The sequence below is a fragment of the Phaethon aethereus genome (assembly GCF_964289735.1).
Source record: "Phaethon aethereus genome assembly, chromosome: 18".
NCBI classification, from domain to species: domain Eukaryota; kingdom Metazoa; phylum Chordata; class Aves; order Phaethontiformes; family Phaethontidae; genus Phaethon; species Phaethon aethereus.
In genome coordinates, this window is record NC_138594.1 from 939,963 (window position 1) to 962,425 (window position 22,463).

The 22,463-nt window shown below is 44.2% G+C and overlaps 1 protein-coding gene across 4 annotated transcripts; it reads right to left on the reverse strand.

Moving 5' to 3' along the window:
* Positions 1–1,711: 1,711 nt before the first annotated feature.
* Positions 1,712–20,843, reverse strand: LOC309411416 (myosin heavy chain, skeletal muscle, adult-like). 4 transcript variants are annotated; one of them, XM_082008045.1, is made up of 38 exons: positions 20,404–20,843; positions 20,171–20,314; positions 19,922–20,078; positions 18,803–18,830; positions 18,599–18,704; positions 18,407–18,499; positions 17,346–17,409; positions 17,156–17,254; positions 16,959–17,062; positions 16,740–16,878; positions 16,384–16,502; positions 16,141–16,290; positions 15,065–15,235; positions 13,789–14,083; positions 13,591–13,670; positions 13,067–13,154; positions 12,855–12,972; positions 12,020–12,143; positions 11,798–11,934; positions 11,441–11,696; positions 10,683–10,925; positions 10,285–10,461; positions 10,054–10,199; positions 9,876–9,966; positions 9,398–9,787; positions 9,028–9,154; positions 8,805–8,923; positions 8,431–8,627; positions 7,998–8,181; positions 7,746–7,911; positions 7,449–7,573; positions 6,940–7,248; positions 3,770–3,973; positions 3,296–3,421; positions 3,030–3,200; positions 2,837–2,941; positions 2,598–2,693; positions 1,712–1,951 (listed from the first exon to the last, which is right to left on the reverse strand). In XM_082008045.1, exons 1-38 carry the CDS (start codon positions 20,605–20,607, stop codon positions 1,796–1,798), a joined length of 5,808 nt encoding a protein of 1,935 aa, XP_081864171.1. In that variant the 5' UTR covers positions 20,608–20,843; the 3' UTR covers positions 1,712–1,795. The 4 variants fall into 4 exon arrangements, with proteins under 4 accessions (XP_081864171.1, XP_081864170.1, XP_081864168.1 ...); XM_082008044.1 differs by having other exon boundaries at positions 18,593–18,704; XM_082008042.1 differs by having other exon boundaries at positions 13,777–14,083; positions 18,593–18,704.
* Between the last annotated feature and the right edge of the window lie 1,620 nt (positions 20,844–22,463).

A 22,463-nucleotide genomic window follows, 5' to 3' on the forward strand; every position in this document is an offset into this window, starting at 1 on the left:
CTTGTGAGCGTACTGTGGGAGGGGAGAGAGGAGAGGGGTGGTTTCCCTTCTTTGGTGCCCAGATACCACTGGCATTGATACAGCTTTCACAGCTTCACACATAAAGATGCTGTCTCTCAAGAGCATCACTTACAGTGACACAGGAGTCAACACAGGGTGTCATCTTTTCCTTAAATATATTTAGCTGCTGCCTAGCAAACTATTTCCATATTTAGTTATAACATGGGAGGATTCCTTGGGTGTAAACCTCAGCGTGCCTGGGAGAAGGAGGACCTCCTAATCCTGAGTGCGGTTGCTGCAAACACACTGACTGCTGTGGTCAACGCAAAAGGCTTCTTCCCTGCTGTCTCCTCCTCCCCTCCCCTCCAACAGCTCCAGCTCCCTTCCCCAGCAACTTCACAGCTTCTTGAAGTAGTCCCTGGAAATGTAGCAGTGTAGAGCGAGCCAGGAACCTCAAGGGAGCCATAAGTGTCCCTGTAGTGAAAGAGAGCCAAGTCTCCTTTACCATTCCGGACACCTGCGTGCAGCATCTGTCCTTAGCAGCTACGTGATGCACCGGGGCCCAGTGCTGCCAGAATGGCTGTTCTGTGTTTTAAGTACTGCTTCTTGCCTTCCAGGAGACAAGCCTGTCATTTGGTTAAGATTTCCGACCAGCACACGTTGTGTAGGTGACTTGTTTCTTCTCTGTCCAGCCAGGATGCAGTTACCTTCCAACTCATCCATTGCCGCAAGTCAGGCAGATAGGACATAGTTTGGCACTGTCATCTATGTTTTCTTCCTCTGTGAAATGCTAGGTTTTGTGATTTCTTTAAAGCTGTAATATTCCCAGAAGTATTCCCACTTGAAGTCTTATCTGAAGTGATCAGAAAACTAGTTCCTTTAGCTTTTTGTATTTTTATATAACGCCACATTATTCCTCGGCACAAAAGTTTATTATAGTCTTATACTAATATTTCAGTACCCGGAAACACTATACAGCACCGTTCATCAATCTCCATTTCATTTACAACAGGAGCATTCTGTCTTACTCTTCTGTCTAACGGAGAAAGTAAGGAACTGCAATGTCCTCTTATCCAAATACATGATTTGTTTTGCTTTAGGACTGATTGTTAATAACTTCTTCCATAAAAAAAGCTCTGCCCCATCTTTAATTTTGCTCAATAAAAGGCCACTCTCCGGAGCTCATGGCCTTCACCTGCCTTGTTCAAAGGAAGCAGCACCTTAGTCCTTGCGTTAGTTCCTCCGTGAGGACTCAGAGACAGCCAGATGCCTTTGGGGCTCCAGACTTTTTTTATGGGGCAACTTGCCTCTAAATCCAACTTGCCAAAGGGAGAATGGGACCGGCAAAGAGAGCCTCTGTGTAATGTACCCATTTAGAAAGAGGAGTCTGCAAGGCAGAAACATTTTTGCTGTGCCAGGACAGACGCGGTACTCATCCTACCTTTGTCCTGATCCTTTCCTCTTGCCAGTAAGAGGATTAAATTAGTGTTATTCCCTACCCAGTAATGTAATAGGACACCGTGGAAAAACACTGGAGATGGGATAATTAAAGCTTCACTGCTATCCAAGGGTTACAGTGAAATAAAATGTTTCAGTTGAAAATGCCCCAAACTTAAGTAACTGCAAAATTGAATTGTAACAACCAAAAGCACTGCTTCTGCCGTGTATGCAAAGGAATCTACGTTCTTTATTCTCTAGACACTGACATGATTACAAAGACTAATCACAGAAGAAAGCAACCAAAAGGTTCACATTTTGTGCATCCCTCGGGTCACTTTGCTGCCTCATGACATCCTCACTCTTCCTCTCCTATCTTCTTGCTGTGAAACTCCCGGCTTTTCACTCGCAGCTTGTTGACCTGTGACTCTGCAATGTCAGCCCGCTCCTCGGCTTCCTCCAGCTCGTGCTGGATCTTGCGGAACTTGGAGAGGTTGACATTGGACAGCTCCTCCTGTGTGGGGAGAGGGAGTCGGTGGTGAGAGCCCAGGGCAGGGGTTTCACTCCTGCTGCACCTCGGCCTTGCGGGGTTGCGGCTCTTCCCGGGGCGAAGGCACAAATCTCCATACCCCGCCACGGCTGCTTACACATAAGCCTCACGCAGGCCTCCTCATCCTCCCTTATTCACGACCCCACTGTGAAAACCCTCACCGGTACTGTGTCACTAACTCCAGCGGTACTGTGCCACTCTTGGGGAGCTATTTCGTCACTTGGATTTGTCATGTGTGTTCTTATTCTCCCACTGCTTGCTGCCCCACTATCAGTGTGACTTACTAGGTTGAGAAAGACCCTGAAGCCTTCTGCTGTTGGTCAGCAGCAGAGATTCATGAACTTCTCAGTCAGTGGATGTGGGCCCTGGGTTTGTTTGCTCTGACCTCCTGTATAGAACAGGCTGCAGAGCTCCCCTCACTTCATCCCCGACTGCTGCAGGGTGCCCAGAGCTCAGCAAGGCCTCATGCCACGACAGTAAAACGGCATGGCCAAGGCTGTTGTGTCTTGGGAGTTTCTTTCATGCTCCTTTCCTGGTATTCATACTCATCTCGGGGAGCGTGCTGCCCCGATGGAAGGTGGCTCTTGCCCATCCTCCAAGCAATACTTACAGCCTCCTCAGCTTGTCTCTTGTAGGATTTCACCTTCATTTGCAGCTTGTCCACCAGGTCCTGGAGCCTGAGAATATTCTTCCGGTCTTCCTCAGACTACGGTGGTTGGTAAGCAGGAAGGAGAGTGAATTATTGGTTTCCCAACACGTGAGGTTAACAATTCCCCTTGGGGGTGGTGTCTGCAAAGTCTGACTTGCTGTGAGAAAACTCCGTCAGCCCAAGGAGGCCTCCTGCCTTACCTGGTAGGTCAGCTCCTTCACCCTCCTCTCGTACTTGCGCACACCCTTCACGGCTTCGGCGCTGCGCTTCTGCTCAGCATCAACCTCCCCCTCCAACTCCCGCACCTGCAATGAGAAGCCCATCTTTGGAGCTTCCCCGGTACCTCTGCAAGGGACGTGCTCACTCACATGCACAAATACCAGCCCTACGCACTCTGGCCTCCAGCTTCTGGATTTGTTTCTTGCCTCCCTTCAGAGCCAACTGTTCGGCTTCATCCAGACGAAGCTGCAGGTCCTTCACCGTCTGGTCCAGGTTCTTCTTCATCCTCTCCAGGTGGGCGCTGGTGTCCTGCTCCTTCTTCAGCTCTTCTGCCATCATGGCTGCCTGGAGAGAGCAAGGGGCCAAAGCCATTTTGGGGCTGGAGACAGTTTGGGGGAGAATACATCCACCATCAGCAGCGAAAGGAGCCCCTGACTCACATCTGTGATGGCCTTCTTGGCCTTCTCTTCAGCATTGCGGGCTTCCTGGATCGTATCCTCCATCTCACCCTGAATTTGGGCAATGTCTGTTTCCAGCTTCTTCTTGGTGTTGATCAAGCTGGTGTTCTGTTGAACAACAAAAAATATTATCCAGTTAGTTCCAAAACAGAACACTTATTTAAATTTAAAGTTATCAGCTATATATCTGATGTTAGCATCCTCCTTCAAACAATGCATCTTGTCAGGTCATACATAGCCAGATAGCCGAGAGTTCTTAAAATTTTAAGAAGCGCTTCTGACTCTTGCTAATGCAATCCTAAGCTTTTAGCTATAATCCAATTCTTTGTACAAGGGTAATAATTCTGGTTTTTGTTAAGCTTTTTATTACAGGAGGTGATTTAAGAATTTACACAGAGGAAAAATCTGGAAAGGGGAAAAAAAGGCTCTTGAGATTTTGAATCTCGTTAATCTGACCTGAGTGTGGAGGAGCTGCACACGCTCACTTGCATCCATCAGTTCCTGCTCAGCTACTTTCCTTGACCGCTCCGTCTGCTCCAGGGCTGCCCGTAGCTCCTCAATTTCAGCCTGCAGCAGGTTTGCTCTGCGCTCCACCATGGCCACCTGCTCCTTCAGGTCCTCCTGTGTCCTGAGAGCATCGTCCAAGTGTATCTGGGTATCCTTTAAGAGAGGAAAGAGAAATCTTATGGCGGTACAGCACTGTTGCACAATGGCAATTACCACCAGTCTAGCAATTATTATGTCAGTGTAATATATATATTTATAGATATATTTATAGATATAATATATATTTCTATGCAGAATTATTATGTGCAGTATCTAAGAATGCGAGCAGGAGATTGATAGATGACATTGCACACTGTCCCAGGCTGAGTGACAGCCCTGACTGAATTAAAGGCTGTGCAAGCGGAAGGTAAGCCTGAATTCAAACTCCAACTGACTGACACAAGCAACTTACAAGAAGAAGGAAACTGGACCTTTGCCCCTGCTTGGGGCAGAAGTAAGAACCTTCCCCCATCCTCTGCAGTGCCCCTACGTAACAGACACGATGCTCTGGGGTTGAAAAATTAAGAGCACATGAGTAACTGACAGGATCCAGGAAAAGTCAACCATGTGAAGTTGATCCAATCACCCACTTGCATTAGAACCAGTGCCACCAGAAAAAGCACGTAAGGTATGAGTAACTGGAGATTCCTTACTGAGAGGCACCAAAACACCCATTTACCACCCAGACAATTTCTCTAGAGAAGCTTGCTGCCTACGAGGAGCTCACATTCGTGATATCACTGAGGGGCTGCCAAGCCTGGTGAACCCTTCACATTGTCATCCGCTCCTACTAGTCCATGCAGGCTTTAATGCTATTGCAACAAGGCAACTTCACAACATCAAAAGAGATTATATGCTACATGAAGTGATGTCAAAAGGATCTGGAGCACAGTGGTGTTCTCCTCTATCCTCCCAATCAGAGGAAGGGGTTCAGGAAGAAGGAGGAGAAAAATTGAACGGGTGAATGCCTGGCCATCCAGTCAGTGCCATATTCAAAGTTTTGTCAGTCTCTGATCCTGCCGGGGGATTCAATCACCCTGACATGTGCTGGGAAAGCAGCACAGCAAGCTGTAAGCAGTCCAGGAGACTCCTGGAGTGCATCAAGGATAATATCTTCATCCAGCCCAACTGGAGGAGAAGCGTTACTGGACCTGTTGCTTACCAACACAGATGAACTAATTAGAAGTTTCAAGACTGGTGGCAGCCTGAACTGCGGTCACCATGCCCTGGTAATATTCACAATCTTGAGGGATATGGGGCAAAAGAAGAGTGCAGTTAAGACCCTGAATTTTAGGAGAGCTGACTTTCAGTTGTTTAAGGAATTACTGGGTGGGACTCCCTGGGAAACTGCCCTCAGGGATAAAGGAACAGAAAAGAGTTGGCAGCTCTTTAAGAACATTTTTCTTAGAGTGCAAGAGCTCTCAGTTCCCAATGTGTAAGCAATCAGGCAAGAAAGGCAGGAGAATAGCATGGCTGAGTAAGGACCACCTGGTCAACCTGAAGTGTAGGAAGGAAATGTGTAGGCAGTGGAACCAAAGACGTGTCTTGGGGAGAATATAGGGATGTGTAGGGATAGGATCAGGAAACTTAAGGCACAGCTGGAACTGAATTCCTGTTGCATTAAGCTTTGCCTCACCTTGAGTATTGCATGCAGTTCTGGGCCCCACAAGTTAAAAAGGATGTTTTCCCCAGGGCTCGGTTCTGGGGCCGGTCTTGTTCAATATCTTTATTGATGATTTGGATGAGGGGATCGAGTGCTCCCTCAGTAAGTTTGCAGACGACATCAAGTTGGTGGGAGTGTTGGTCTGCTGGAGGGTATGAGGGCTCTGCAGAGGGATCTGGACAGGCTGGATCGATGGGCAGAGGTCAACTGTATGAGGTTAATAAGGCCAAGTACCGGGTCCTGCACTTGGGCCACAACAACCCCATGCGATGCTACAGGCTTGGGGAAGAGTGGCTGGAGAGCTGCCCAGCAAAAAGGGACCTGGGGGTTCTGGCTGACAGCCGACTGAACATGAGCCGGCAGTGTGCCCAGGTGGCCAAGAAGGCCAACAGCATCCTGGCCTGTATCAGCACTAGTGTGGCCATCAGCAGTAGGGAAGTGATTGTCCCTCTGTACTCGGCACTGGTGATGCCGCACCTCAAATACTGTGCTCACTTTTGGGCCTCTCCCTACAAGGAGGACATGGAGGTGCTGGAGCATGTCCAGAGAAGGGCAACGAAGCTGGTGAGGGGTCTGGAGCACAAGTCTTATGAGGAGCGACTGAGGGAACTGGGGTTGTTCAGTCTGGAGAAGCGGAGACTGAGGGGAGACCTCATCGCTCTCTACAACTACCTGAAAGGGGGTTGTGGCAACGTGAGTGTTGGTCTCTTCTCCTAAGTAACTAGTGATAGGAATAGATAGTGATATAATAGATAGTGATAATAAATAGTGATAGGATAGAGAGGGAATGGCCTCAAGTTGCACCAGGGGAGGTTTAGATTGGATATTAGGAAAAATTTCTTCACCGAGAGAGTGGTCAGGCATTGGAACAGGCTGCCCAGGGAGGTGGTGGAGTCACCATCTCTGGAAGTGTTCAAAAAACATGTGGATGTGGTGCTTCAGGACATGGTTTCGGGGACATGGTGGCGCTGGATTGATGGTTACCTTAGTGATTCTGTGATTCTGTGGTACTTGAATGCATCTAGAGGAGGGCCACAAAGCTGTTGAAAGGGCTAGAAGGCATGTCCTCTGAGGAGCAGCTGAGGACATGGTGATTGTCTGGTTTGGAGACAAGTATGCTGAGGGGCAACCTCATAGCTCTTTACAGCTTCCTGAGGAGAGGAAGTGAAAACGGAGGTGCTGATCTCTTCTCCCTGGTATCCAGTGAGAGGACATTGTGGGTACCCCATCATGTGAAGCTCACGTTGGATTGGGCTTTGAGCCATTTGAACTAGTAAAAGATGTCCTTCCCCATGGCAGAGGGGACAGACTAGGTGATCTTTGAAGGTCCCTTTCAACCCAAGCCATTCTATGATTCAATGATTCTGTGATAACGAATAGGCTAGAAACATATGTGCACATGCTTAACTTAACATACCTTGAGCACTGCCTGTGTGTTTCTCAGGTTCTTTTGTGCCTCTGCCGCCACGCGGTTGGCATGGCTCAGCTGGATCTCCATTTCATTCAGGTCTCCCTCCATCTTCTTCTTCAGCCGCAGGGCTTCATTCCTGCTCCTGATCTCAGCATCCAGCGTGCTCTGCATGGACTCCACAATTCTGAGGTGGTTTCTCTTCAGCTGGTCGATCTCCTCATCTTTCTCTGCTATCTTCCTGTCAATCTCAGACTTCACCTGGTTGAGCTCAAGCTGGAGGCGCAGGATCTTCCCCTCTTCGTGTTCCAGGGAGGCCTGGGCAAGTGGATACAAACATTAGTAACGTCCATATGGCTACTGCTTGCTTTCTAGGTGATTACGGAATATTTCAGGAATCTCAGCTGGCTGTGCTCCCCAGACAGAACAGAGGGGGAACAAGCATTTTTTAGCCACATTTCCCCATTGCTCATATTTTTAGTGCAGACTAAAAATCCCCAGTGATTATGGGCACGTACCTCAGCTTCCTCCAGGGAGGCTTGGAGTTCAGACTTCTCCTGCTCAATCTGCTTCTTGACTTTCTCCAGCTCGTGAATTGCCTTTCCTCCCTCGGCAATCTGCTCCGTGAGGTCGGAAATCTCCTCTGTGGGAACAAAGGGCAATGGCATGGTCAGGCACAGAGCAGAACGGGAAGGGCTCTGCCGCACCAGGTTGACGAGCATCTTTGCCGACCTGCAGGCACAGACCTATGTGGAGCGGTACGTAGTGGTGGATAGAGAGAAAGCCCAGCCAGGAGCAGAGGGCCAGGCACTTACGCTGCAGGTTCTTGTTCTCGCGCTTCAGCGTTTCCAGGTGGTCCAGGGACTCCTCATAGGCGTTCTTCATCTTAAACAGCTCCGTGCTGAGAGAGCGAGACTCCTTCTGGGACGCTTCCAGCTCAGCCTGCGTTTCCTCGTACTTCTGCTTCCACTCTGCCAGGATCTGAAGACAAACAGGACCTCAGCATGCATGTGGCAAGCAGGAGGGCACGCTCTGCCCAGGAACCCCAGGGCTGCAGCCCAAAAGACCTTGTCAAAGTTCTTCTGCTTCTTATCCAGAGCTGCGCAGGCAGCATTAGCTCGCTCTACGTCAATCATCAGGTCCTCCACTTCATTCTGCAGCCTCTGCTTTGTCTTTTCCAGGGAAGCACATTTGGCATTGACGGCTTCGACGTGTTCCTCTGCATCCTGCAGCCGCTGTGCCAGCTTCTTCCTGGGAAGTGGTAAGCACAGCTCATGGTTTGAGAGCAAAGGGGAGGCTGTGGTGTGTGGCTGATGGGCTTTTCACAACAGGATGTTTTACCACTCATTTAGTATGTATCCTATGCACAGACGGTGCACAGACTTTACCTCAGCCCTTGTCCTGCACCAAAGCACAGCTTTAAATTTTTATGACAAAATTGCAGTTTTGTCTTCAAATTTCCCTTGTTACTCCACCCCTTTTTTTGTCTTCCCCACATACTTGGCCTCCTCCAGCTCCTCTGTGCGCTGAATAGCGTCCGTCTCGTATTTGGTTCTCCACTGGGCCACTTCGCTGTTGGCCTTGGACAGGGCACGCTGCAGCTCCCCCTTGGCTTCCTGCTCCTCCTCGTATTGTTCCCGGAGCAAGTCACAGTCGTGGCGAGCAGACTGCAAGGCATGGGCCAGGGCGTTCTTGGCCTAGGTAGAGAGTGGGATTGGCACGAGGAATGGTAAGCCTGGATGACAAAAGCCACTAACTGCACTCCCCACAGAAATTAAAATCTTCTCCCAGTATGGCTTGTGCTAAGCAGACCCTGTCCCCGCTAGGCAGTGTGAAGAGTGTTTTCAACAGCCAGCTGTAGGAAAAGTCATCACCTTTATCTCTTCCTCTAAGTGCCTCTTGAGTTCCTCAATCTGTTGGGTGAAAGCCTGCTTGCCTCTTGACAGCTGAGAAATCAGAGCATCTTTCTCCTCCACCTGGCGTGAATATTCACCTAGGAAAGCACACGGAGAGGAAACATTTTCATTGTCATTTGTGACCCAAAGAAACTGTTTTAGGATGCTCTCCCGTTCCACAGCACAGCGGAGGCTCTCTCACCTGATTCTGTCTGCAGACGAGCTCTTTGAGCACTGAGGTCATTGATCATGCGCTGGTGCTCTTCTTCCTTTGTCTTAATCTCACTCAGCTGGTCTTCCAGCGTGCGGCACATCTTCTCCAGATTTGCCTGTGGAGGTCACAGAGAATGACAGAAGAGAAGTATCGGGACTCCTCCTCATTCGGAACAGTAGGATTCTCACCAGAAAAATGTGAACAGACGTGCAAGCCATAAGCTGCTCATTGGCATGAGAAGGTTAGAAATACAGTTCCGTACAGAGACAGAGAGTTCTACTGGAACATGACCATATTCTAAAAAGATATGTTTCAACGTTATTTATTTTCAAGTTGTTGTCTGTATATTTTTCAATACCTTGGCTTTGGAGACAGACTCCATGTTACTGGCCAAGTCATCAATCTCCATCTTCAGCTCACTCTTCTCCTTCTCCAGCTTCTGCTTCACTCGCTGCAGGTTGTCGATCTGCTCCCCAAGCTCAGCTGTGCTGTCCGCATGCTTCTTCCGCAGGGCGGCAGCCGTGGCTTCGTGCTGCAGCGTGGCCTCTTCGAGGTCGCGGCGCATCTTCTGAAATTCTGCCTCACGCTTCTTGTTCATCTCAATCTGAGCCGCGGTAGCCCCTCCGGCTTCCTCCAGGCGCTCGCTGATCTCCTCTAGCTCCCTCGAGAGATCGGCCCGATGCTTCTCTGCTTTTGCCCGAGAGGTTCGCTCTGCCTCAATTTCCTCCTCCAGCTCCTCAATACGAGCCTGGGGAACATCAGGGACCCTTCACACCCATGCCCTCCTCCTACCTGACCTGTGTCTGGGTGAAAGAGGGGAAGGAACAGAGGCTTGCCTGCAGCTCCTTGATCTTCTTCTGTAATTGCATGCCCAGGGCTTGCTCATCCTCGATTTTGCTCTGGATCTGGCTGATTTCAAAGTCTTTCCTTTGGGCAAAGCAAAGCACGTTAGAGCTGAAAGGAAAAAGACAAGTGCACCAGCCCAGCACTCCGGTGCCCCACGGCCACGCTTACTTCTTCAGTTTCTCATCCAGCTGCTGCTTATCGTTTTCCAAATCCATTATGCTGTCGTGGGCCAGCTTCAGGTCTCCTTCGAGTTTCCTCTTAGCTCGCTCAAGGTCCATGCGCAGCTTCTTCTCTTGCTCCAGGGACCCTTCCAGCTAAAAAGGGCAAGACCATCAGTGCTCTACCAGCCGGGTCTAACTCCATACCTGCCCTGTTCTTGCTGTATGCCCGTGTGCTTACATCGTCCACTTGCTGCTCCAGCTTGGTCTTGGCTTTGGTCAGCGTATTGACTTTGTCCTCTTCTGCCTGCAGGTCGTCCAGGGTCTGCTGATGGGCCTCCTGGAGGGCTTTCTTCTCTTTTGTCAGCTTGGCAATGGTCTCGTCCAGGGCTGCCATCTCCTCTGTGAGGTTTTTCACCTACAAATATAAGCCAGTGTCAAAATTTGGTAGAAAACATGTTCACTGGTCCAGTGGCTTTTTCACTTCCCAGTGTTTTGCCAGGTGTTTCATTTACCATTTGGAAGCTCAGACAAGGCCCAGCTCAAAATTTTCTAAAGCCACCATATCTTACAGTGGCCGGCTCTTACTCTGAGAGTCAGTGATGTCTTGGCCCTTTATGTGACTCCCCATGTACGTACCTTGTTTTCGGTGGCATGTTTTTCCTTCTCAACCTTGGCTAGCGTTAATTCAAGATCGTCAATATCTTTCTTCAGCTCTGAACATTCATCCTCCAGTTTTCTCTTCTTGGCTGTCAGCTCGGCATTAATTTCCTCCTCATCCTCGGCCCTTTCAGTCACCTCCTTAATCTTGGCTTCCAGCTGGATTTTGGTTTTGATGAGCTGGTCACATCTTTCCTCAGCATCAGCTAAAGCATCAGCTTCCTGGTGAGAAAATACAGAGAAGTTAATTTAATGCTGAAGGAACATGTATATATCAGTAAGACCTTGGGGATTACTTTTTGGGAAAAGGTTACTGTGCAATCACATTACTGTGCAATTACAGATATACCATCAGAAATGACACTAGGCTCTTCATTTCAGCAACTAAATTCAATTGTGGCATAATAGTTGATCAATGGAATCACTGTCCCCACTCCACTAAATACACTATAGTGACTATAATGAGGCTTTATATCATGGACTCACATGGAGACATGTGCCTGTAGGCACTAAGACTAAAAAGTAATTCTTTAGCATGAAGTCCACTTTGTAACAGTGAGACTGAGTGGGGAAAGAATGTGGCCTGAGTTTTACCTTTAAGGTAAAATTACAGGTATTCTGCTTAAAATATTTTGTCAGGTAGCTTTGTGTGCAATTTGAGAGTTCTGTATTGTAAAAGAAGAATTAGATCTTATGTACTCATCTACCCTATAAAAAGATAAAATAATGTTACTCACAGCCTGCACTTGGAGCTGCAGGTCGTTTTTCTCCTGCACCAGTTTCACCATTTTCTCCTCCAGCTCCTTCCTCTTTGCCTCAGACTTTGCAAGCTCTTCCTTGGTTTTCTCAAATTCTTCCTTCATGTTGGCCATCTCCTTCTCAGATTCTGCACTCTTCAGCAAGGGCTTGATCTTGAAGAACAGCTTCATCCAGGACCAGTGCTTCACGTTCATGAATGCACGAATATTGTACTGGATGCAGAAGATGGACTCCCTGAAGCATAATTAAAATGTACATTGAATATTTTCAGTATGACAAGTGCCAACACTTTCCCCCAAGTACAGTGGCTGTAACAGAAGGTGAGGAACGTCTACCTCCTCTCCACCATCCTCTGGTACTCCACTCTCATCAGGAAGCCCCTGCACCTGGCCTGTGTGCGAGTGATGAGCTGTGCCAGCTTCTCATCCCTCATCTCCTCCAGAAGTCCCAGCAGCCCAGCTTTGAAGAACACCTTGAGAAAGGGAACGTTGCCACACATCACTGTCAGGTAGAGCAAAGCACAGGCACACAGTGAGTGAGTCAAGGAGGGCTCGTACCTTGGTGTGACCAAATTTGTACTGGGTGTGGTCCACATCGATTGACCCAAGGAGCTTCTCAGAAGCCTTCTTGCTATCAATGAACTGTCCCTCTGGGATAGCACTGGCATTAAGCACCTTGTATCTGCGGAATGAGAGGAAATGTGAATGAATACAATCTCAAGTCATAAGGCTACACTGTTTATTGAAATTAACAGCAGTCTTTGCAGCAGAATGAGGCTGGGGAAGTTGGATTTTCATCCCTTGTTTACAGATACAGTCATAATGACGTCCTAATCTGATAACAACATTAAGGTAACCTTTACTGTCTTTAGGTGATCAGTCATAGATGACAAGAGGACACTGATCTCCAGCCATTTCAGTCCAATGCCTTTTTCACTTAAACTATGCTGTAGAAAATTGCTAGAGAGGAACGTTGCCACTATGTGTATAGGAAGAAAGCATCTTTGCCTGAAACTTGCAGCTGATACAGTGGCCAAAGCACTCTATCTGAGTTTGTAATTTTTGACTGAGGACGTGTTGTAGTCACATCCCAACTTGCATTTTTTAATCTTGTAATCTCTGGCTTATGTAGCTCTATTGTGTTTCCATATTCAGAGACACTGGCAAAGTTCAACTGTTTGATGAACAGCAATCAGTGAGGACACATGACATCTCTTCTTTTTATATCACAGAAGCACAGAATGGTAGGGGTTTGAAGCGACCTCTGAAGATCATCTGGTCACCTAGGGCAGGTTGCACAGAAACACGTCCAGTCGGGTTTTGAAGGTCTCCAGAGAAGGAGGCTCCACAAACTCTCTGGGCAGCCTGTTCCAGTGCTCCGTCACCCTCTCACCTCTGTTTGAAGTCAGCATAGAGGACTCTGCTGGGGAAACCTTTCCTGCAAATTCTGATGCCTTCCAGCACACCATTACACCGCAGCTGGTGAAGTACAAGTTCATGCTCCATGGCACCTAGCGATTCAGAGCAGAAATGAATGCCACAGTTGCCAGTGCAGAGGGGAATGGCTGTATCAGAGGAAGTTGTCTTTCTGCTTGAGCGTCTTACCAGGTGTTTTTGTTTCATTGGGGATGATGCAACGGACAAAATGGGGGTGAGTGCTCCGTAGATTGGTCATCAACTTGTTTAAGTTCTCCTGTGGGACCATGATTTAGTTTGTTTTTATATGAATTATGGAAAAATTAATTCTTAATTCTTTGAACTTAGCAGAAAAGGCCTATCAATGGAGATGTCCTGGGCTGAAAATTATCAGCTGATAATACCTCAATCAATAGCTCAATCTCCTTTGATTCTGAACATTGAACATCACCTTTTAAGATAAGAAAAAATGTTGCCATAAAATCAGTGAGAGATAGAGGGTGGGTACTTCATTGTTTTATGAGAACATTAATATTTATTTTAAATGTAAGTTTAGGATTAAATGATGCCACTTTTTATTTCATAAGATTTTTTTTTTTTTAAATGAGGATGTGAACGAAAATTGTATGTTTGCTTTTTTATTGTGGCTGAGCCAATTGAAAATGCAGTTTAACTCTAATTTGCATAGATGAAAAGTTGAAGTGTTTACTTACCCGGAAAAGAGCTGAGACAGTCTGGAAAGAAGAACCCTTTTTCTTGCCACCTTTCTTGCCACCACCACCACCACTAGCCTCTGGTAAAGTGAAGATAATGAAACATTTATGGCTTTGGGGCCCATTCATGATTCCATAATTTTGCAGAACCACTGTGCACCAAAGATGACATTTCAGAGAACTGACCTGCCTCTCCACCAGCAGAGGCAAAAAGTAAAGCCAGTGTCTTCACAGATGATTTCTGATACAGCCCAATGACAGTTTCATTTAGGGGGTCCTTGTTCTTTTCAAGCCAGCCAGAGATATTGTAGTCCACCGTGCCAGCATAGTGCACTAGGGAGAAGTGGGCCTCAGCCTTGCCTTTGCCAGGCTTGGGCTTCTGGAAGTTGTTGGACTTCCCCAAATGTTGGTCATAGAGCTTGTTCTTGAAAGAGGTGTCAGTTGCCTTGGGGAACATGCACTCCTCTTCCAGGATGGAGAAGATGCCCATGGGCTGGGAGAAGCAGCAAAAAATAACAGTGATAAAATACAGACCTGCCTTCAGAAGCGGACTGCAGTAAGGCACAGGAAAATGAGAAATTGATTAAATTTTTTTAATCAAATCTGATCAAATCTTTGTTAAGTTTTGCACATGTAATTCTAGACAAATTATGAATTTGTGTCTGAAATTAATGCATTTCAGAACTGATAGTGTCACAGTAATCAGACAAAGAAAAAGTCACACACACACAAAAAATTTTGCACATCTGATGAATCAAATGGAGATTTTTATTTTTTGCATTAATGTTTTCCAAAAATAAATTTGTGTGGATGAAGGTGTCTTACCTTCAAAATTGACCTTTTTTCAACAGATTTTTCAGCTACTTACTGAAATTTTATTTTTTATGTGATATCTCTGTCCTTTCATTCTTATACAAGAGGATGTTCCACAAAAGAGTTTCAGCTCATAGTGATGGTTTTATTAATCTCTGTTCATCCAGTGCCTTTTTTCTATATACACCTATGATTTTACTTAGAAATTGTGTTTCAGAAATCACAGTGTTAATATGGAAATCACAATCATAGTACTGAAAATTGTGTCTAGGTTTCTGAGAGGAGATCTTTCATCTTTGTAGACTAGAAAACACACCTACAGAGAGTCCTTGCCATCAAATTATGTGTGATCACATTAATTTTTCTATTGCCAAACAAACAAAATTACATTTAAAAAAAAAAGGCGTAATATTGTAGTTAATGGATAACCTAAAGGTACTTCTTTTGTAGCCTAATCACAAAGGTCCTTAGAAATTACTGTCTGAACACATACAATATTTGAAATGAAAAGGTGTTGTTCGAATAAAAATAGCTAGGACCATAACTGGATAATAATGGGTAGGTTTGTGAAGCATTAGGGCAAGAAAAAATAAGGCTGAAGAAAAATCCTAAAATTCTGTCACAAAGAAGAATTAGAAAATCTTAAATGTAATCAACATACTTTTTCAATGAGCTCAATGCAGGCAGCCAGGTCCATCCCGAAGTCAATGAATGTCCATTCAATTCCTTCTTTCTTGTACTCTTCCTGCTCCAGCACGAACATGTGGTGGTTGAAGAACTGTTGCAGTTTCTCATTGGTGAAGTTGATGCACAGTTGCTCCAGGCTATTGAACTGCTCAGTGCAAAGACAAGATTTACTCATTTTCAAGATGAGGAACTGCCTGTATAGCTTTCTCCTGTGCACTCAAAATACCATGCAGAAGGGATGCCCAGTTAAAACAAAGATTTATTTTTTTTTGTCTTAAGACACCCCATTAACTATTTTTAAAGAGGGTGATTTTTTTGTCTCTTTGGTACCTGAATGATGTTTACATATATAATTTATTTTTAATTCAAATTCCAAAATTATTTGGTAGTCTTATTCCTATCAAGGTGCAATTTACATCATTCTTCTCTTGTATTATGTGAATTTTCCTGTTGCCCTTAAAAAAAAGTTAGACATTGTCAGTATCTGCCGGTCCTGGCTTGGATTCAGGTACCTTCCTCAAATGTCTGTAGAACTTCTCTGTCTGCACTAAAGGCAGCCAATGCATTCTTCCTGTTGGAATCACCCTCTGGCTTTTCAGAAGCAAAAGATATATATCGCTCTCTTTTTCCAAAGCCTTGGCACAATTTTGCGGAGGACTTAAGTCTGCCTTTCTCATCCTATACTCCGTGATGTTTTATCGTCGGTGTGCTATTTGTCGTTTTTTAATACTAAGCTCATATTATTGAAAAGCTACAACATTTGTGCTAATTATGTAAAAGATAGCTGCTTTTTCCTTGTGTATCACATAAAGCTATTACATGCCAATCCATTGAAGCTCATGGATTTTGCTGGAGAAAAAGTAGTGATATATAAAAGGAAGGAAAGCATTTTCAAAAAATAAAAAATAATCTGTTTCCAAAAAAAGGTAAAACTTGATTTGAAATTGCAAGTGAATGGAATGTTTTTTTAAAAAAACACCATAATTCTCCAGTTTCCCTTGAGCCCTAATTGTCTTTTCAAGATTTTACTATGATTTCTGTGGTACTTGCATCAAAGATCTCGAAGCCAGCAATGTCCAGGACACCAATGAAGTACTGTCTGGGCTGTTTCGTATCCAGCTGTTGGTTGATGCGAACAACCATCCACAGGAACATCTTCTCATAGACAGCTTTTGCCAGAGCACCCACTGAATTGTTCACCTAAAACAAAGAAGAATGGAGCAGAAGGAAAATAGTACCTAGAGCAAGAGAATAAACCAGGCCAGAGGTTCCCAGTCACCAGCTGGTTGTTACCTGCTGCACAGTTTGACCCTTGGTCACATATTCATTCCCAACCTTGACTCGGGGGTAGCAGAGGGCCTTGAGCAGGTCAGCTGAGTTCAGACCCATCAGGTAGGCAGCCTTGTCAGCAACTATACACAAAGAGAGATGGAGACAGTGACAGAGGAGAAGTGCTTATTGAAAATAGACATAACTGTAGGTTTCACCACTTCAATATTGTGATAGCTTGAAGGGAAATTTAGAAGCATGAATATTATGAAAGCTGAGATTTATGTCTTTATGGAAGTAAATTGGAGCAAGATATCTGAATGCCAGCTGCCAGCTATGTAACTGTTTCTGTTACCAGGAGTTCTAGATTTTGTTAATACCTTCTGTGCCATCTGGCTCTGCCTGCTCCTCACGCTGCTTCTGCTTGAACTTCAAGTTCCCATAGTGCATGACAGCTCCTGTCAGCTTGTAAATGGCTGTTTTTTCATCAGCAGTGAAACCCAGGATGTCAATGGCACTCTGGTAACAGAATGTGTCAAATAAAGCTCTGGGCCATTGAACAGAACTTTCATTATACCAATATACTCTGTGTCACTTACATCTGTAGCCATCAGCTCCTCCTGGTCATTGATACTGGCAACAGTGATCTCACCTTGACTCACAAATTGGTAGTCATATGGGTTGGTGGTAACGAGGAGCATGTCTGTAAAGAGGAATAGGACATATTTCGGCATAAGAATGAAAATAAATGTTAAACATGTTCAGATTCCATCAAACAATTTATAATATTTCCTACCAATTAGCTCTGGCTTCTTGTTGGACATGATCTGATAAAATATGTGGTAGCTTCTTTCTGCTTTCAGCTGGAAAGTGACTCTGGACTTCTCCAGCAGATCTGGCAAGGATGGTAAGACAGAGTTAGGTCTGAGAACGTACACTGAGGTGGAAAAGGAGGAAGGAAGGGATAAGATCAGGAGGTGTCTTACATGTTTCAATATCAGCAGAAGCCAGTTTGCCTGTGGCTCCAAAGTGGATTCGAATGAATTTGCCCTTTAGAGGGGAAAAAAAAAGGAATTTTGATGTCACTAAGGCTGTAAGTATGTAACTTTTTATTCTGTCAAGATTTAAACTTGGAAGTTGTTTCAATTTTTTTTTCTTCGTAGTTTTCTTAAAAAAAAAGGCAAAATAGAACAAAAAAATATTCAGGAAACTCTCTATATTGAGCTGTGTTATTATTATTTAGTGGATAACCCTGAATACACAGGAACAAGAAAACCATTAAGCAAGCCTTTTATTAGGTCATTTATGCCTCAGTTCAAACAGAGATATGGATACAGAGAATGTCAAGATGCAGTTGCTTCATTTTTTAATCAGATAAGATGCTGTGAAGGTGGATTTTGGTGGTGTAAATGTTAAATGAGTTTTTTTGATCTTGTGGAAAAACAGAAGGCAGATGTTATTTTCTGAGTTGTGGGGATAGCTGCAACACATGCAGAACATAGAACTTTAGGTTGAGACTGTGGATTGGTATTGTGATTTCTCAAGGACATTCACAGTTTACCTAATAAAATTTACAAATGGCTTTTTGCATTAAAATAATCAAAGGGACATGTCATAGCATAGTTTGGTTTCTTATAGAATGTCTTGAAGGCACCTTTGTCCCTATGCCTTCCCAGAGACCTTGTATCAAGGTTCCTCCTTCCCTTCCTTCTGCATTAAATCTATTCACAGAAATTTGTATTTACCGTCTGTATGAAAAATACCAGGAGTATGTGTGTATATATACAAAAATATAAAAATGTTAAATAATACAGATATTTATATATATTTAATTGATCCCCCTTTGTAAATATTTGTTGGCTGTACTACACTTTTAAAGTTATATTGTTAATTAGATAGTCTAGTTAGATAGTTTTTAGTTGACAAAAGTCAGAAAATATTAGTTCAATGAATACAATCATCTAACCGTGACACTTCACAAATGACAGCTTCTGTTCTGACATCCTTGTTTACCAGTAAATGTCAACTTCTCTGCTCAAAAACTTACAAAGCGTGAGGAATTGTCATTTCTCACAGTCTTGGCATTTCCAAAGGCCTCCAGCAGTGGGTTAGCACTGATGATTTGATCCTCAAGTGTTCCCTGCAGGATGATAATTATTGTTGGTTATCCTTTCCACAAATCATGTAAGAAACAGAGGAAAGCATTGATTCAATCCAGGGTCTATTGATTTACCTGCATTTTGCCAGACTGCTCCTCCTTCTTCTTATCCCCACTGGCTGCAATTGTTGCAAAGTACTGGATGACACGCTTTGTGTTCACAGTCTTCCCTGCACCGGATTCTCCGCTGTCAAAGCAAAGAGAGAAGCAGAGAGCGTGTGGTCAGGCAGGAGGTCCCCTGGTACCTGGCAGTCGGGCAGGGACGTGAGCAGGGAGTGTACATACGTGATCAGGATCGACTGGTTCTCGCGATCTGTGAGAGAGGCAGAAACAAAGAGACTTTATAAATGAAGAACACACAAAGACTGAAAATTAATGCAGTAAATGTAAGTTATGACAAGAAAAATTTCTGCATTTCTTTTCCTTTGCTTGCTAGTAACATTTTTTAAAAATTTAATCCCTGCAAAGTATTGCTGCAAAGTATTGCTTTTCCATGAAAACCCTTGAAGGGACATGTGTTTATTCCCTATGGCACTCTTTACAATCTTTTTTCTCCTGCATACAGTAAATATTTTCTGTTTTAGTTGTTTTATCTTTCTGCTACAGAGATTGTATTTAGAGCAGAAGTACAGAAAGGGATAGTAAGAACCCATGACAAAGGAATCATGAGCATGGGTAATAGTTCTGAACATATAGCACAGAGAAAGACAAGAAGGAAAAGGTGGAAGCAAAACTAGCAGCAATGTATAATTCTATTTCATTTTTTCATGTCATGGTTTTCTCAAGACAAATCTTAATAATTACAATATTGATTTTTCCTGTAGCCCTTTGGTGAATTAACTTCACATCATTAAACAGAATTTTCATATCACATATGGATCTCATACCCTGTTCAATTTCAACATTTCATTACAGGCATAATTATATTCCTTGCTCCACCTGGTCCATTTGACTTACCATTTTTCCTGACACTCTAACTATCTGTGGTAATATAGTTCCTTTTTAGAAATACTGATGTGAAAAAAATCCTATTTAAATTAGCAGTGATTAATGATATGACTAAAATAAAACTCTAGTGATGTGTTAAGAAAATATCAGCATAATCATCAGGGAAACTTTGTGATAACTTTTAAAAAATCTTTTTGATAGAATCACTCTGAGAGCCACTCACCTTTTAGCATGAACTTAAAACAAACAAGCAAAATGCCAAGACATCTCACTGAATGCAAGGGGTGTCTTTCATGTACGATAGTAGAAACAATGGTGTGAAGATAGTAAAACACACAATAGCATGTATGCATCAGAACCATGAAAATTTTGGAAGTCTCCTCATATTACTGAGACAGAGTATCCCTTCAGGGAATTTCATGGTACAATCGATCTGAGACATATAGAGCCACTCACCAGTCAGCATGAACTGATAGGCGTTGTCAGAAATGGAGAAGATGTGTGGAGGGGCCTCCTGGCGCTTCTTGCCTCGGTAGGCCAACACCACCTCCGGGTTGTACACCGGCAGCCACTTGTAGGGGTTGACAGTGACGCAGAAGAGACCCGAGTAGGTCTGCGAGGAAGGGAGACAGCACGTTGGCTTCCACTTAGCCTGGCAGAGCAGTTCCTCCCAGCTGCCCAAAGGAAGATGCTGCTGGTACTTACGTAGATCATCCAGGCTGCATAACGCTCTTTGAGGTTGTACAGCACAGCGGGTTCATGGAGGTGGGTCATCATGGCCATGTCCTCGATTTTATCGTACTTGGGAGGGTTCATGGAGAAGATCTGATCTTCCTTCACTGTCAGGGTCTGTCAGAGGAAAAGTAAGGAACATACACTTCAGCTAAGAGCCCAAAGTGGAAATTAAATGCTGTTTGTAAATCTTGCATTTTACCCACCTCTCCACCTTCAGTCTTGACAGTGACCTTTCCTGACTCCTTGCTCTGGATTGTCCCTTTCACAAAGGATTCCTTGGGATGCACCACAAAGACTGATGTCTTGGCATCGAAAGGCTTGTTCTGGGCCTCAATTCTCTCCTTTTCTGACTTTCGGAGGTAAGGAGCTGCCGGCCCAAAGATGGCCATCTCAGAGTCTGATGACATGTCTTCAGTTTATGGAGGGGCTTGTCAGCAGAGAACACTGTGGAAGAGCAGATACGTTGCCCAAATGAGTCAACATTTTTGGTTGCCATGCAGTTTATTGAAAAATTGAAATAGTGTCATAGGGTTTGTGATTTGGGAATAATTTCAGCCAGTTCTTTGGTCCCCCTTCCTGTGCAAAGCAGGGCAAATGTTGAGTCAAATTACCCAGAGCCTTTTCCAATGAAATTTTGATTACCTCCAAGAATGGAGATTCCTTGGTCCCTCTGCATCCCTGTTTAATGTCTGACCACCTTGATGGTGATTTTTTTTTCCCAATAGCTGATCAAAATTCCTATTTCTGCAACACGTGTCTGTTGTCCCTCATCCTTTCACTCTGCACTTCTGAGAAGAGTCTGGCTCTTTTTACTGTATAGCCACCCACTTTATGTTGAAGATAGCAATAAGACAACCACATCTTAATTTTGTCTCCAGAATGGACAAACCCTATCCTTTCAGTCTCTCCTCATTCATCATTTGCTCCTGCCTATGTTGGAAGCGCTTCACTGGACTGACTCCAGATTATCAATGTCTTTCTTGTCACCAGGGAGCACTAAACTGAAGATGGTGCTTCAGGTATGGGAGCTGAGTTTAAATGAAGAGATATACCTAGGTCTAAAGTAGAAATAATCCTGAGTGTGGATAATACAACAATTTCAATGATCTAAGAAAGTCATACTGGAAATGTGAGAGATCTGTTCTGTCTGAACAAAATAAGACTTTTTTTCCCCCATGTTCCATTGTCCAAGAACTTAAGTGTGTAAAATATAGTTAACTTCCGATTTGATTTCATGCTTAAATTTTAGTATGGCTTTCGCCTTAAATCAACTGCACTGATATTTCCTTGACAATGGCAGAAATTTGCTGCAAGTGACTTAACTCTGGGAAGTAGTATGTGAGCAAATGGTATATAAGGACAGAAAATACAATAAGTTAAAATACTGCATCACTAATTATTTCTTTGTATACTAATTGTTTGTGAAAATAATCATGTGCAAAGTTAGAAACCTTCGTTCAAGAATTTACAAATCAAAAATGGATATCTAAATGCAGTACTGGATTTCCAAGGAGATACCACATATCCAGTAATAGAAAGCACCTGAGTTCCTAGGAAGTTAGACAAACAGGCAACTTATTTAGATGTCATGTCATGACTTTTAGTCATGAGCCAACCAAATTTTAACATTTGCAACAGTTCCTAGGAGCAAGTGGACCCTCTACTTTATTCTGTTTTGTTTCAGAGGAACAAGAGCAGTACATTTTTTTGTTCATTTGTTTTGTTGATTTTTGCATTTTTACCAAGTTTCCTAGCACGGGGCCCACATGTAGATTATAACACTGCAGTATCATCTGAAAAATATTTCCACATAAATCTTTGGCCAGTATCATATACATTAATACATATAATTTGTAACAAACCTTTAAGATTTTGCAATAGTCTGTTCTGTTGGCTGGCTCTATCTGACCGGACTTCATGCAAGAACAGATTATTTACTTCACTGATCCATAATTAAACATGAGGAATCCCCAAGAAGCATTTCCTGGCATGACATCAGTGGCTAGTGGCTTCAAGCACAGCTACTTAGGACAGCTTGCTTGCCATTAGCAACTTACCCAACCATCAGCATACTGTATTTACCATAACCGAGCAGGGGCCAGCAATATATGGGCATACAGCAATTGCCCACACAATTTTACAGAAATTTCTCAGCATGAATAAATCTGTTCTACAGAAATCTGCTACCTTTTTGTCTGTCCCTGAAGTGTAGAGTAATTTATGCTCTTACCTCTTACGATATGAGAAGATTCCTTGCAGGCTG

Excerpts from the sequence above, each read along its gene's own strand:
- LOC309411416 (XM_082008042.1), bottom strand. The coding sequence starts at position 20,607 with ATGTCATCAGACTCTGAGATGGCCATCTTTGGGCCGGCAGCTCCTTAC. Across the intron at positions 8,182-8,430 it reads GAGGAGCTGGAGGAGGCCAA|GAAGAAGCTGGCACAGCGGC; the intron begins GTATGTGGGGAA and ends ACCACTTCCCAG. Across the intron at positions 1,952-2,597 it reads AGAGACAAGCTGAGGAGGCT|GAGGAGCTGTCCAATGTCAA; the intron begins GTAAGTATTGCT and ends CTCCCCACACAG.